This window comes from Camarhynchus parvulus, chromosome 12 (assembly GCF_901933205.1).
Source record: "Camarhynchus parvulus chromosome 12, STF_HiC, whole genome shotgun sequence".
In the NCBI taxonomy this organism is placed as follows: domain Eukaryota; kingdom Metazoa; phylum Chordata; class Aves; order Passeriformes; family Thraupidae; genus Camarhynchus; species Camarhynchus parvulus.
Genome location: NC_044582.1, coordinates 2,358,159 through 2,373,277, shown reverse-complemented (window position 1 = coordinate 2,373,277; position 15,119 = coordinate 2,358,159). Strand labels below are relative to the sequence as shown.

General features: G+C 39.6%; 1 protein-coding gene across 1 annotated transcript in view; it reads left to right on the top strand.

The window, feature by feature from the left end:
* SLC6A11 (solute carrier family 6 member 11) overlaps nucleotides 1–15,119 on the top strand; it is a 105,145-nt gene that overhangs the window by 41,244 nt on the left and 48,782 nt on the right. Inside the window, exon 7 of the mRNA XM_030956601.1 lies at nucleotides 10,734–10,868. Coding sequence (XP_030812461.1) covers nucleotides 10,734–10,868 — 135 coding nt within the window. The remainder of the gene's footprint in view (nucleotides 1–10,733; nucleotides 10,869–15,119) is intronic.

Sequence of the window (15,119 nt, the reverse complement as noted above, 5' to 3'; positions counted from 1 at the left end):
TGTGGTGCCCAGAAAACTGCAGAAGTGACTGCTAGATTTAGAGATGGCCACTGCTGGAGTGCTTGGAGGATTGATAGGATAATTTTCAAACAAAGTCTCACATACGATTGGTTTTGGTGCAAAATTCTAGGGAAAATTCTTCTTACCATTGAATTAATGTTCTGTATTTTTAATATTTGCAATTATTTGAAATGTTTTCAGTTATTTGGTGACAACAGAGTCTGGATGACGCATTGATATTTTCCAGCTGGCACATTTCACCTTTTGAGACCACCTTTTTTTACCTTTTTACCCCTAGAATCCTCTGGTCATAACATTGCTTCCGCTTCCCAGACTTCATCCAGCTTTTTGTTTTTTACCTCAGTGCTGATGTTCATTTGGGAGTGGGTTTTTTTTGAATTTTTTTTTAAAGACAGGTGAGGAAATCAAGCAGAAATCTAAGCTGGAGGTGATAAGGAATGCTCTGGGAAATCCTGATTTTATTGGAAAATGTTGATTCACTGAAGTGAATCATTGAAGGGAATCCATGATATAATAGAATAATATATAATAATATATAATAATATACTATATATATATATAATTCTTTACATATATAATTATATCTATTATATATAAAATGATATATATAAAGATATAAAATATATATTATAAAATGTGTAAATTACAAATAATTAATATATAAATTATATATTACATATTATATTATAAACATTATATAAATATATATAATATAATTATGTATAATTATATATATAATACATGTAATTATATATGATTATATATATGAAATAATATATCTCATTATATATATATACATAATTTATATATATTATATTAAATCCATTATATAATCCGTAATAATTCCATGAGGAGGACAGCACTCCTTCAGGAAACCCAGTTCCATGTTCTGCAGGAAGAGTCAGAGAGAAAACAAACCCTGAACCAGGAGAAGGAGTTGGCCAAAAATTTTGAGTCCATTCCAGTGCACATTTAAGATCTTACACATTTTGAAGTGACAGGAAAAATCACCTCCTGCCCTGCATCTCTAGCTAAAGGTGAAACATTTTAGCTGAAGGTTAAACAGTTTTATGATGGGTCAGGACCTGAGGAGTGAGAACTGGAAGGTCTGTCTAGAATAACTCAAAATTCCAATTCATTTAATGCCTTATTGAGCCCCTGCTTCTGCCTGTGTAAAATCAATTACACAACTGGAAATTCAGGTGCTGCTGTGGGATAATTCTGAATTATTTTCACAGAAATGAGGGTGCTATGAGGAATAGTCATCCCATATTACATATTTTTTTAAGCAAAATGCAAACTTCTGGGTATATGTGTAACTCACAGTATCAGGTTTGTCTGTGAAGGTAAACTAGATGGCTTTGAGAGCTCTGAAAATCCTAGAAGGTTCTGGAAAGGAACAGCTTTGTTTTATAAAAGCCTGTACATTTTAAACACCTTTACAAAATGGAAAAAAACCCCAACCCTCAGTTGATTAATTAGTCCTAATTTATATTTAAAATCCTTCCTGATTGATTCTTAAAGTTGACTTTTACTTGATTAAATAGAAGTCTTTAATTCTGAGATATTTGTGGCTCTGCAAATTCCCTCCTTGATGGGACCTCTACATAAACACTTCGCTTGCAGTGATGAGCTCAGCCAAGATGCTGAAATTTGCTTCCTCCCCATCAGTCTTCCTCTCCCTGCCCACAACCAGAGGGCATCTCTTCCTCTTTGTACCCTTGAATGTTACACAAAAAAAAAAAAAAATCACATTATAACTATAAGATATCATTATTTCACTGGTTTATCCTTTATGGTGGAGATAAAATAATAAACTTCAATCAATCTTCTTTTCTGGGTAAAAACCCCACAAAACCCAAAACATCCACTGCTTTTAAAGAAAGATATTCCAGGTGCCAGGGACAATACCACCAGGATTTTAGCATTGGGAATCTGCTTTTGTCTTTCCACTGGGAGAGCTGTGTCTGCTGGCCAAATGGTAGTGCTCCTTTTGCTCAAGGATTGCTGCCTTTGAGAAATTCCAGCACAGACCTTCTCCACAACCAGAGGGCAGCTCTTCCTCTTTGTGCCCCTGAATGTTAAACAAAAAATCACATTACAGTGAGAGGATGCTGTTATTGCACAGGTTTATCAGCACCATTTATGGTGGAGATAAAATAATAAACTTCAATCAAGAATTTTTTTCTGGGTAAAGACTCCTCTAACCCTAAAACATCCACTGCTTTTAAAGAAAAAACCTCTAAGAAAGACATTTCAGGTGCCAGGGACAATAACACCAGGATTTTAGTATTGGAAATCTGCTTTTATATTTCCACTGGAAGAGCTGTGTCTGTTTGCCAAATTGTCGTACTCATTTTGCTTGTGAATTCCAGCCCAGCCCTTCCCCACAACCAGAGGGCAGCTCTTCCTCTTTGTGCCCTTGAATGTTAAACCAAAAAAATCACATTATAGCTCTAGGATGCCATTATTTCACTGGTTTATCATTTATGGTGGAGATAAAAGAATAAACTTCAGACAAGAGCTGAAATTATAAACTTCAATCAATCTTCTTTTCTGGGTAAAAACCCCTCCAACCCCAAAACATCCACTGCTTTAAAAAAAACCAAAACAAAAAAAAACAAAACAAAAAACCAAAAACAAACAAACAAAAACCAAAAACCAGAACAAAACAAAAACCCCCAAAAACCAAAACACTCTAACAAAGACATTCCAGGTCTTTGGGATATTAGGGACAATAACACCATGATTTTAGCATTGGGATTCTGCTTTTGTGTTTCCACTGGGAAATTGCCAAATGGTAGTGCTCCCTTTGCTCAAGGATTTCTGCCTTTGAGAAATCCCAGCCCAGCCCTTCCCCTGGCTCCCAGAGCTATTTTGGGCAGGCAGGGTTTACAACTGTTGGGGTTTTTGTCAGGGCAGCGTGCTAACAGCACGTTCTCAACGTGAGGAACACGCTTCCCAACACACGGAGAGAACATTTTTGGGATGTTGGTGTTGAGGGTTGTTGCAGCTTTCAATTTTTTCATCATAACTCTTCTAAGAACAGTTGGTGAGCGGAGGATTAATGCTGAGTGTGGGAAATATAATTTTGGAGGCTGAGGAAGCACTGGGAGGAGGCGCTGAGCTCCTGAGCTGTATTTACTATAGATACTGATCTGTGAAACAGAGAAATGCTTTTCTTTCTGGTATTTAATGGCAGCAAAAATGTAATAACGTGAATGAAACATTTCCAACAGTTGCTCAATTCTTAGTTCAGGGTGATCCTTTTTAGTGTGGATTCACTTGTGAACATTTAAAACCATTTCAGAGCATTCACCACAATCTGATTTGTTCAATGTGTGAGTTTTACTGTGAATTTGATACTATGAATTTGACCAAGGCCTATTCTGTCTGGAATTAATCCTTGAAATTAAAGGAACTGTGACTTAAAATCATTTTCTCAGGATCCAGCCCATCATTTATGATCACTCCCCCCTTTTTTTAAGCTGTTGGCACATTATTTGTCACTGATTAGGTCATTATTAAGCTGTGCATGTATCAAGAATTAATCTAGTTATCTGCATTTGCCATTATTTATTTATTTATTTATTCTTAATAATTTATTATTAATAAACTTATTTGCCATCACTATTTATTTATTTTCAATTCAATTTATTATGGTGTTTAAATACAGGTGCTCACATAAATTACTCCAATAATGGGATAAAATTCCCTGTTTTTACATTTTCTATGGGTACTTCTGTGTGTCCTGGTGTTCGTGATTGGGATTTTTGGATATGTCTGCACATTCTGCTCTTGGTAGTCTTACAAATGAATGTTTTAGGGCAAGATCTGGTAATAAGACAATTTTTACTCAAATACAAGGAAATCTGATATTTTTTCTCATTAAGTAGGAGGTCTGTAGAGCTCATCAAAAGAACTACCAAGCCTGAAGAGCAATTTTAGCAGAAAGAAGACAGATCTTGATTTTAATGCTCCTGGGCAAGCTGGAAGCAAGCCCAGCTGTTGGAAGGAGCTGGGAAATTACACATATTTAGAAAACTTGCTGCTGCTTTAGGAATATTTATGGGGAGCAGGAGCTCATCATGGAAGTGAATTGTTCCCTCAATTCAGCTGGGAAAATGAGCTGCTGCCGAGCATGGATATTGTCTGCCCTTGGTGCTGTCTCATTGTTTTCCAATTTTAGCTGCATGCCTGGGTTTCTAATAGAGCATTTTGGATTCAGCCTTCCATCATAACTTCTATTTCTTGTGGAACTTTGGACCACAGGCAGGCAGTTTTGTGAACACAGAATATTTGAAATGGAATTTGGGAAGTGCTGAAAAGTCTATAAAGTCAGACCCAATGTAAAGAATAATTTGTGCTGTAAAATAGATGGAAAATAGGTTTTTAGACCCATTTTTAATGTGAGATTAAGGCTTCTAAATAATAACTTGGGCTTGTTAAAGCATTTTTCATTCAAGAGAGAACTCCCTTCTGCCCATTCAGTTAAAAGAATTGCCAAAACAAAATTAGGCAGGACATTTTGATTTGGTTTTTTGTTTTTTCTTTAATTGACTCAATGAATTTTGGAGTGAAGTTTCCATTTAATTGTGAAGGAAACCATTCCAGCATGGCTCAGACTTTCATTTCTTTATTTATTTCCTTGACCACTGTGTGGAAAAAAATCTGGACTTGCACAGCTCTGCCAGCTATGGATTTTTCTGTGTCCCAGGCAATGACCTCAGCGTGATGTGGTGCTGGAATTATTCCTTTCTGCAGTTATTATTTCATGTGGAAACCTGTGCTTCCTGTGATCACTCAGCTTCTCCCAACCCTTCACCCCGTGTCCTCTCCTGGCCCCTCTTTTCTGCCTCATCTCATGGAATTTTCATTCCCAATGGATTTTTCCTTTTGGATACTTATTTCTCAGACCTCAAATCTCATGAAATTTTCTGAGCTGTTGGGGTTTGAATTTATTCCTGCCCTCACACATGATTCAGGGGTAATTTAGAAGGAATTCTGCAGTTCAGAGGCAATCTAGTTGGGTTTACAGAATTATTATGGTGCAAGGTTCCCTCTGTGGATAAACAAAGATGACAAACAGAAGATGATGCTGAATGAATCCATGAAACACACAAGGAAAATAGAAAAATCAGCCATCGTGCTGATTCTAACCCCTCCCCTCACTCCACTTATACAAATCCACTTACCTGCTATTCTCTTGGTTTTTTGGGTGTGTTTCTTTCTCTGCATAAGAAATTTTACCTTTAAAATGTAGGTTGACCTCCAACGTTTTCTCCCTTTTGACATCCTTTTAAAAACTTTGTGAATCAGCTGTCATTCCTTTGTACCACTTTATGCCTTTTTACTTGTAAATCCAATTAATGTGGAAAATCTCCCTTTTCAGTTGTGGCTCTGTGGATGGTGTAGAGTCAGATGAACAAAAGCATCTTTTCCCAACAATGCTGCATGGAATATTTCACACTATCCCATGGCGGTTGAAAAAGAAAATCTTTTATTTTGTTTATCATCTGCTGGTACCATCTAGGAAGTCAGAATTTGTGAAACTGGCCAATATCAGTGAGGCCAAACCTGGTTTGATTGGGGCTCGTGGGACAATTTAAAAACTTTTGATGGAAATCCTGCCCAAATCGGTGGCCCCTGGGTGTGGCTACCCAGACAGCAGAGCTGCCAGGCAGGAGTATGATAATTATGTGATAATTACATTATGTGTGATAATATATTTCTATATCTGATATATATATGATAATTATACATATTATCATACATATATAATATATAGAAATATATTACTATCTAATATATTTTATTATTTATATTTTATAATATAATGATCATATTATGTATGATAATTATATTTCTATATTTGTGCCAAATTGTTCCCCTGGATAAAAAATTTACTCTTTTCCTTTTTGCTTCACTGGGTGAAATTTTGGATCCTGAGCAGTTTCTCCACACAGGAGTGTAATGCAGTGTGGGCACAGTTGGGGTTTCACTCTGGCTCTCCTTGCTCATGGTTTCAAATAAATAAATACATAAATAAATAAATGAATAAACTTAAATTACACCAGGATTAAAACACTCTGTGAAAAATAAGGATGAGCAGGGCATGGGGGCAGATCTGGTTTTCCATAAACACTTAAATAGTGAGTTCTGGCAAATCTCTGGCAATTCCTACATTGATATTCCTCATGTTTACAGCCCAGTGGAGCAATAGAGGATTTTAGGGGACAGGGCTTAGCAAGCCAGTAATTTTCTGAAGCATCAAGATAAATTTTATCCCATTTATAAAACAGTTGGTTCCTTATAGTGCAAATAAGAACACTGCAGCTTGCAGGGGAGAATTCCATTATTTTCCTGGCATCCAAGTGATATTTAGTTCAGGAATTCTGGTTGTGTGTTCTCAGGAAGAGCCAAGCAAAGGAGGAAGGTTCACAGCTTCAGGCTGCTGTGCCCTGCAGGAGCTTTGGCCAAAGAAATCTGATTTGGGGCTTTGAGATCTCCATGGGCTGGGGCTCAGTTCACTGCATGGAAATCTTCCTCCTTATTCCCAGCAGGGTTATCCTGAACTCCTTCTACTCATCCTCAAAATCCAGATCTGCCCACCCTGCAGCATGGTCTGCCTGGGGTGTTCACAAAAACACCTTTTCATTTAGGACAAGAAGTTCAGCAGTCCCAGGGGACAAACTGGAACACAGGCACATGTCTGTGCTGTTGAGATATTTAGGTATGAAAAGATAAAACTGAAATCTAGCTCAGTTCTCAAAATCTTTATGGTGCCTCACTCATGAAATCATTTCATAGGTACCTGGATATTTATATATTAACCTTGAGTGACATCTAAACCTCTTTAAGGTTTTGGTATTTAAATTTCCAGTCCTTGCGACTCAATTTATTTCCTATTCTTTGATACTTAAAGCTCGTGGCAGCCAATAAAATATCAATTTTCAGGATCCTTGGTTCCAATGTACTTTCAGTTAAGCACCCAAGGGTAGTTCAGAGTTATTGGATGCATTTCCACCTACTTGTATGTCTAAATATCATTGTCAATTTTTCTTTCGAGCACGTTGTGAGAGGAGAACTTGGTGCAGAAACTTGCCTGCCAGAAATTTTTATTTTGTTTCCAACTGCTTAAACATTGGCATGGCTCTGACAAGGGTTTAAAAAAAGCATTTTGAGCATTGGGATGCAAATTAACATAGCAAGCAATTAAAGTCAATTAAAACAGGATGTGGTGTAATTAGAAACAGTTGTGTTCACATTGATATTCAGAGAGGTTCGATGTGTTGAAAGAAAAGAAAACAATTCAGGAAACTTTTAATGCCCCACAGATGTGATGATGATGCTAATAGTGGCACTAGTTCCTAAATTCCCCATCCTGCCTCACCTCAGGAGCTGCTGGGGAAAGGGAGAAAATGGGAATGAATGGCTCTCTCTGAGCACAGTGCACTCACCTGCTGAAGCAAAAGAGTTCCTCCATTTTTGAGGGTACCTGATGAGTCATGAGATCATTTAATGTTTGGGGTTAAATAGTCTGAAAATCCAATTTCAGTTCATTAATTACAAAAATAAATCTGAGAATCCTTTCACAGGTCATTCTTTGATGTCTCCCTCTCATTTCCATAGGAGACACATATTGGACTCCTCAGTTTCAAACACAGTTTTTTGAGGTTGCATTTTTCACCAAATGATTTTTTTTCCTTTCAACAGATGTGTTGATGATGCTAATGATGGCATTGACTGATTCCTAAATTCCCCATCCTGCCTCACCTCAGGAGCTGCTGGGGAGGGGGAGAAAATGGGAATGAATGGCTCTCTCTGAGCACAGTGCACTCACCTGCTGGAGCAAGAGAGTTCCCCCATTTTATTTTTGAGGGTGCCTGATGAGGCCCATGAGATCATTTAATGTTTGGGGTTAAATAGTCTGAAAATCCACTTGCAGTTCACTAATTATAAAAATAAGTCTGAGAATCCTTTCACAGGTCATTCTTTGATGTGTCCCTTTCATTTCCATAGGAGACAGACATTGGACTCCTCAGTTTAAAATGTATTTTTGAGGTTGTATTTTTCACCAAATGATTTTTTTTTCCATTCAACAGATGTGTTGATGATGCTAATGATGGCATCAACTGATTCCTAAATTCCCCATCCTGCCTCACCTCAGGAGCTGCTGGGGAAGGGGAGAAAATGGGAATGAATGGCTCTCTCTGAGCACTGTGCACTCACCTGCTGAAGCAAAAGAGAATCTGGAGCTTTTCAGCCCAGGGGCTGTGTGATCACTTATCAGCAGTGTCAGGGGGATCTTTCCACCTTTCCCACTCCTGCTTCCCTGGTGTCCCTTTCATTGTGCTTCTGGGTGTCTGTATTGCTATTTATTGTAGAAATATTGAGCCAGTGGTGCTTCATTTTTGTCCCCTTTCTTGTATGGCAACCAGAGAGCAGGGAGAGCACTAATTCTTCTAAAGATGAGGCAGAGCCACCCTGATGGCCCAAAAATTCATCAGAGGTTGTGGCTGCAGCCCTGGCTGCAGGAAATATTACAGATTGCAAGGAAAAAAGGATTGGAAGGAAACACAAGGAAATATTGTAGATATTACAAATATTACAAGTGCAAGGCCTTCAGTGCCATCCCATGGATGTGTCTGCTGGCTGCCCTCTGTTAAATGCAACTTTTGATTAAAACAAGGAGGAAAAAAATAGCTGGAAAAGAACTAAATAAATGAAAACCATTAGCTGGCCACTCCATCCTTTCCACCCAATTTAAGGCTCAGAGCAGGACCGTGTCCATCCCATGTGTTTATTTTTTAATTCTCATTAGCTGCTGATCCTTTTTTATTTGAAACCCAAATATGGAGAGACAAGGTCTATTTGAACTCAGCCAGTCATAGCAGTTTGCATTCCCACTAATAGCCAACAAATGGGATAGAACCTCCCATTTTGCATTGAACTGACCTAGGAATTCATCAATTCGGGCTTTGGGGACCTATAGGAATAAAAAAGTGCTCTCAATTTCCTGGGAAACTCAAGTTCCTCCATTTTTGAGGGTGCCTGATGAGGTACATGAGATCATTTAATGTTTGGGGTTAAATAGTCTGAAAATCCAATTTCATTCATTAATTATAAAAATATGTCTGAGAATCCTTTCACAGGTCATTCTTTGATGTCTCCCTTTCATTTCCATAGGATACCGATATTGGACTCCTCAGTTTAAAACACACATTTTTTTGAGGTTGCATTTTTCACCAAATGATTTTTTTTCCCATTCTTGCAGCTTAGCTAGTTTTGACTGGTTCAAGGCAAGTGTAAGAGTAACACAGGTGGAAATGGCCACAGGAAATTATAGAGAGTTAAATTTATAGAGAGATGGTTGTAGCATAGAGAAAATATTGATAGTGATGTGGAATTTATTATTCATTCCTTCTCTGAGTTTGAGTAGCCTGTGCTGCTCTCAGCTTTGGGATTGTGAAACAGGACCAATTCTGCTCCATTTTTCCTTTGGAAAATGTGACTTCTTGCAGGTTTCCTATTGCTGCCCATGCAGAGAGCAAACTGATTTCTGGAAATAAAAATGTGTGGCCATGTATGTGAAAACAGCAATTGCTGGGGTTCAGCACCTCAGACATTTTGCCTGAAGGTTCTTTGCAAGATAAGCGTTCTCTATCAAATCCCAAAGAGATATGGACAGAATTTAACCTTTGGGTTTGATGAAATGCTTATTCCTGAAACCCAGACATGCAGGCAGAGCAGTCTGAAGGGAAATTAGTTTAGTAATTCTGGGGTGGCTGAGAATCCATTGCTTGTATTGTTTTAAAAGATGTAATCAATTACCTGTTATCATGTGTTTGGAAATAATACACTTACAGAGAACTTCTATAAAAAAGTGCTGACATCTCCCACAAACCCTGAGGAGTTTAGAAGGGAATATGGTTGGGGGACAAAATATGTCAGGACCCCGAACATCCCTCTGGCTGTCCAGGACGGCCAGGATCCCTGCCAGGGGGCTCAGAGACCCTGGCACAGAGCCCAGAACACCTGTGGGTTTGATTATGACCCGTGGAGCAAGTTACCAACTGTCTATGAAGATCTGCAAGCCACGACAGTTTAGGTAGAATAATAGTCAAGTTATCACGGGGTGAAAAAGTAGATTTTGGGGTTTTTAGAATGGAGGTTCAGGGAACAAGATGGAGGGAACTGGGCATGTCCAGCCTTTCTCCTTCTTCTTCTTAGCCTCCATCTTCTGCTGTGATGTTGGCACTTTTGGATTGGTTTAAGGTAGAAGCTCACTGTCTAACATAGGTGATAGGTATTGGGAAGTAATTGTAAATATTTTATATGTAATTTTTAGTATAAAAACATAACACCACCCTGGGGTCAGGCAGAGTGCCTCAGACTGTCATGCTGAGTGGGCCTCAGCAGGACAGGAGAAAGAATTTTATAGATAAGAAACAATAAACAACCTTGAGAAGGAGAACTGAAGTGTTCTGACTCCTCCTTCAAGCGCTGGGCTGGGAAAAGAGACTTTTAACATTTCTCAGGGTCACTGTGGCCAGCGAGAGACCCCCGACACAAAACCACCTGCACAAAGGCACCCAAAGCACTCTTCCTCCAGTGGGCGTGAAAAGAAGGTGGCTTTGCTGCAGCTGGAAAGAATTCACAGAGCTCACAGAATTCACAAGGTCCTTTTCTGCTGTTTGTTTCCTCCCCAGGTTGTGTATGTGACAGCCACGTTCCCCTACATCATGCTGATGATCCTCCTGATCCGGGGGGTGACGTTACCCGGCGCCTCCGAGGGCATCAAGTTCTACCTTTACCCCGACATCTCCCGCCTCTCCGACCCACAGGTAGGACCATGGATTAATATCTGTGTGCCTTTCTGCCTGGGAAAAACTGCAGGAGCCCTTGGGTTTGAAGTCTGAGCGCCGGGGACTGCTGGGGGATTGCAGAGATTCCTTTGGGAAATGAATTTGTAGGGAATTGTCCAAGCCTGACAGAAAGCTCACACAGTGTGTGCATCTCTGTGCAAACCTGGAGATAAGAAATGCTGACTGAGAAATGCCATGGAACAGGACAGACATTGTTGAGAGAGAATTGGAACTAGAAACAAGTTTCAAAGGATGGCCTTGCAAAAAAGACTGGATACTTTGGAGAAACATAAGTGAAAGAATCATTGCAGTAGGACACACAAGGGGTAATTTTAGATTATGGGCTTTAAGGCATTCACAGCATGGTGTGGCAAAAAGCTGATTGCCAAGAAATGCTTATAGTGTATTGTAATTAAGAAATAGTTAACTTCTGATTGTGATGGTGTGGATTATAATATCCGTATTATAACATCTGTATTATAACATCTGTATTATAATATCTGCCTCACCCTTCTCATGAGACTGAAAATGGAATAGAAGTTCTTAAAACACCTCTCAGTTACCCCATCTCTGGCTCAGAAAAGAGCTTAATCCAACCCCTCTCTTAGCCTGGCCTCTCTTGGCTGCAGAGAGGAATGGTGTTGGCTGCTCCTTGATGGAGATGAGGGAGGAAATGCTCCCAACACAACCTGGGAAGGAATTTGCCTCTGCCACATCCCAGTGTCAGGTAGAATGTTCCAGGCAGGTGGGATGTGCAGGAAGCAGTGGGTGTGCTGCGCAGCAGTGCACAGAAGGAAGGAAATGCAAGGAAATATTGCAGATATTCAGGTGCAAGGCCGTCAGTGCCATCCCATGGATGTGTCTGCTGACTGCCCTCTGTTAAATGCAACTTTTGATTAAAACAAAGAGGAAAAAATAGCTGGCAAAGAACTAAATAAATGAAAACCATTAGCTGGCCACTCCATCCTTTCCACCTAATTTAAGGCTCAGAGCAGGATTGTATCCATCCCATGTGTTTATTTTTTAATTGATTAGACCAGGGAGGAAAAAATAGCTGGCAAAGAACTCAATAAATGAAAGTTACCCAGTTCCTCACTGGAGATGTGGAACTGGGGATAGGGCTGTAGAGCCATGCTGTGTGTTGGAACAGATCAGTTTTTAAATTGGAAAGTACTTTGGTTGATAAATGAAGATTTGCAGAGCCAGTTGCAGTTGGTGCTTCTGCCACTGAGGGACAAGAGCATTGCCACCAGCTCAGTGGGAACAAATTTAGCTGGGAGTTTGCCATTTTTTGGTTCTTTGCTCCTTCCAAATCTAAATCTCAGGCAGAATTGACAGAGAAATTATTCATTCAGATGATTGCTGTCTTTGTAGCAGAATATGTAACCAAGGAGGAACAAAGAGCTCAAACCAGGAAATCTGCCTGTTTTATTGTTTCTAATGTAGAGTAGAACATGGAAATCATGGAGTAAGTTTGTGCTTTTTTTGTTTTTAAATTCCCAGTGACAGAGGTTTACAATAGAACAGTTATTGTCCATCATTTGTGTGATTTTGAAGGGGAAAGTGACACAATCTCTGTAGAACCTGACAGGTTGCAGACAGCGTTTTACTGATCTGCTTTGGCACTGTAAAAGACATTACACAGTGTTTCTCCTGAGGCTATTACATTATTGAATGGATCCTGAGAAGCAGACAGAAAGGAATTTGGGAATATTTGTCAAAATGAATTTTTTTAATCTGCTTACTGAAGATGTGACAGCATAATTTTTTAAAATCTCTGTGTACTTAAGACATGTAGTTGTTTAAATAAAAAATAAAATAAAACAAAATAAAATATAAGACAATAGGGGGGCTCCTTCAGGTAATTTCTTTGGGGAATCTGAAATATCTGTGATATTTGCTTTAAACAAGTAATATTTCTACAGGAGAAAAAAAACCCAAAAACAAAACAAAACAAAACAAACCGAACAAACCAACCAACAAACAAACAAAGCCCAAAAAACCAAAAACAAACCAAAAACCGAACCATGGCAGGGACACCTTCTACTCTCCCAGGCTGCTCCAAGCCCTGTCCAGCTGTGGATGTCCTCCTGCCAAGAGTGCACATAAAAAACTCATGTTGTCCTTCGCATGGTTCCTGATCATTTGTATTTTAAAACTCATTGGTTTCACAATCAATGGATTCAGATCCCCCCTCTGGTTTTTCTTCCCATTGCAGAAAAAATCCCTGAACTGATGCCTTGTGAAGGCTGCCCTGGAACAGAGGCTGGGCAGAGCTAAAGAATAAAGCAGGGATTTATTAAAAGCATCTCCTCCATGGATCCACCTTGGGCAGCACAAGAGCCCAGCCAGGGCTGCACCCAAGATGACCCAAAATGGCCCCAAAATGCACGGCCGGGCACGGGGTCTGTCCCTGGGATCAGTTCTGCTCCATTTGCACCTTGCAGTTCATTGTCCCATTCCAGCTTTAGCCCCGGCAGTCCCACCCTGCTTGTTTTTCTCTCTCCAGCCCACGGTGTTTGTGCTCTTGGGCTGAGATTTGGATCATTTGTCCTAGGTGCCCAGCTGGAGCAGGAATTGTTTTGTCTCCCTGCTCTGTGCACAGAGCTCACCATCCCCTGAATATGAACCCAGACTCACACACTAAAGCAGCACAGAATGTGAAAATATAAAAGGCAAGACCTCAGGCATCACAACCTGACCTTGGACACTCCCAATGGTGGGGCTGTGCCAGGGCTCACCTCCCTCACAGGCAGGATTTCCTTCCCAATATCCCATCCAACCCTGCCCTCTGTCTGTGTGAAACCATTCCCTGTGTCCTGTCCCTCCATCCCTTGTAAGAACTCCCTCTCCATCATTCCTGCAGCCCCTCCAGGCCCTGCAAGACCGCAATTCAGTGACCCCAAAGCTTCTCCCATCCAGGTGCACAACCCCAGCTGTGCGAGCAGAGCTGAGCTCTCTGTATGAGCAGGGCTCAGTGCTGCTCTTTAGGAGCTGCTTCCTTCCCTTGCCCAGTGCTTTTCTAGGGGCTCCTAACAGGATTTTGCCCTGCCTGTGGATTTCCCACGTGCCACTGACACCCTCGCTCGTGTTTGTCATTGAGGGAGGGCACGCCAGCTCAAGGGACATTATTGCCAGTTTAAAGGACATTATTGCCAGCTTAAGGGACATGATTGCCAGCTCCAGGGAGGGTTTATATGCTTATTTACTCTCCTGGTGTCACTTGTAAAGAAATTCGTGTTGCCATGACAATTTGCACAGCCCATGGGTTGGTGGGAGCAGCCTGGGAAGCACTGAGGGCTGGAGACACGTGGGCTATGTCTGTCTGTCCCTCATATTTGGGGCTGGAATTCCTTTTGGGAATGCTTTAAGGAGCCAATTCCTCCTCAGGCTCAGGGAGACTTTCACTGAGAAGTTCTTGTTCTTCAGTTGGATTTTAAACACCTTTTAGTAGAAAAAAATACGCCATAACAGAGATGGTGGACACCAATGGAGGTAATTGAAACGTAGTATTTGTTGGTTTTAGAGAATTATTTTTGTGTTGGAAAAACTGTCATTCCACCAAAATTGAAATATGTTGAAAATTGAAAAAAATGTGCCATAACAGAGATGGTGAACACCAATGCAGGTAATTGAAATGTAGTACTTGTTGGTTTTAGAGAATTATTTTTGTGTCAGAAAAAACTGTTATTCCACCAAAATGGAGATATGTTGTTGAGAATAATTAATTCAATACTTGAAGAAAGCTTTGAGACTAATAGGCGTGATTTTTAGTCACTTCTCAAGAAACAGAGGAAGCTTAGTTCTTCAGACTTAAAACTAGAATTTGGCACAACTAGTTTTATTTAAAAAATAGCTTTTGGTCCAGCTTCAGTGCAACTTTTAATGGTAATAAGATGGATTTAGAGGCACTTCTGATTCTGATGGTGTGGATTATAATATCTGTATTATAATGTGTATATATATATATATGTGTGTGTGTGTGTGTGTGTATATGTATATATATGTATATAATGTTATATTATGCATCTCAATTTTATGGAAATGTATAGTATTATATATATACATTTATATATATATATATATATATATATATATATATATATAATTTATATATATGTAAAAATATATTATGCATCTCAGTTTTATGGAGATGCAGAATTCAATGTTCAAACCCACAGATATCAGGAGAACCTCCCCCACTCCATAAACCTCTTGCCAATTGGTTCT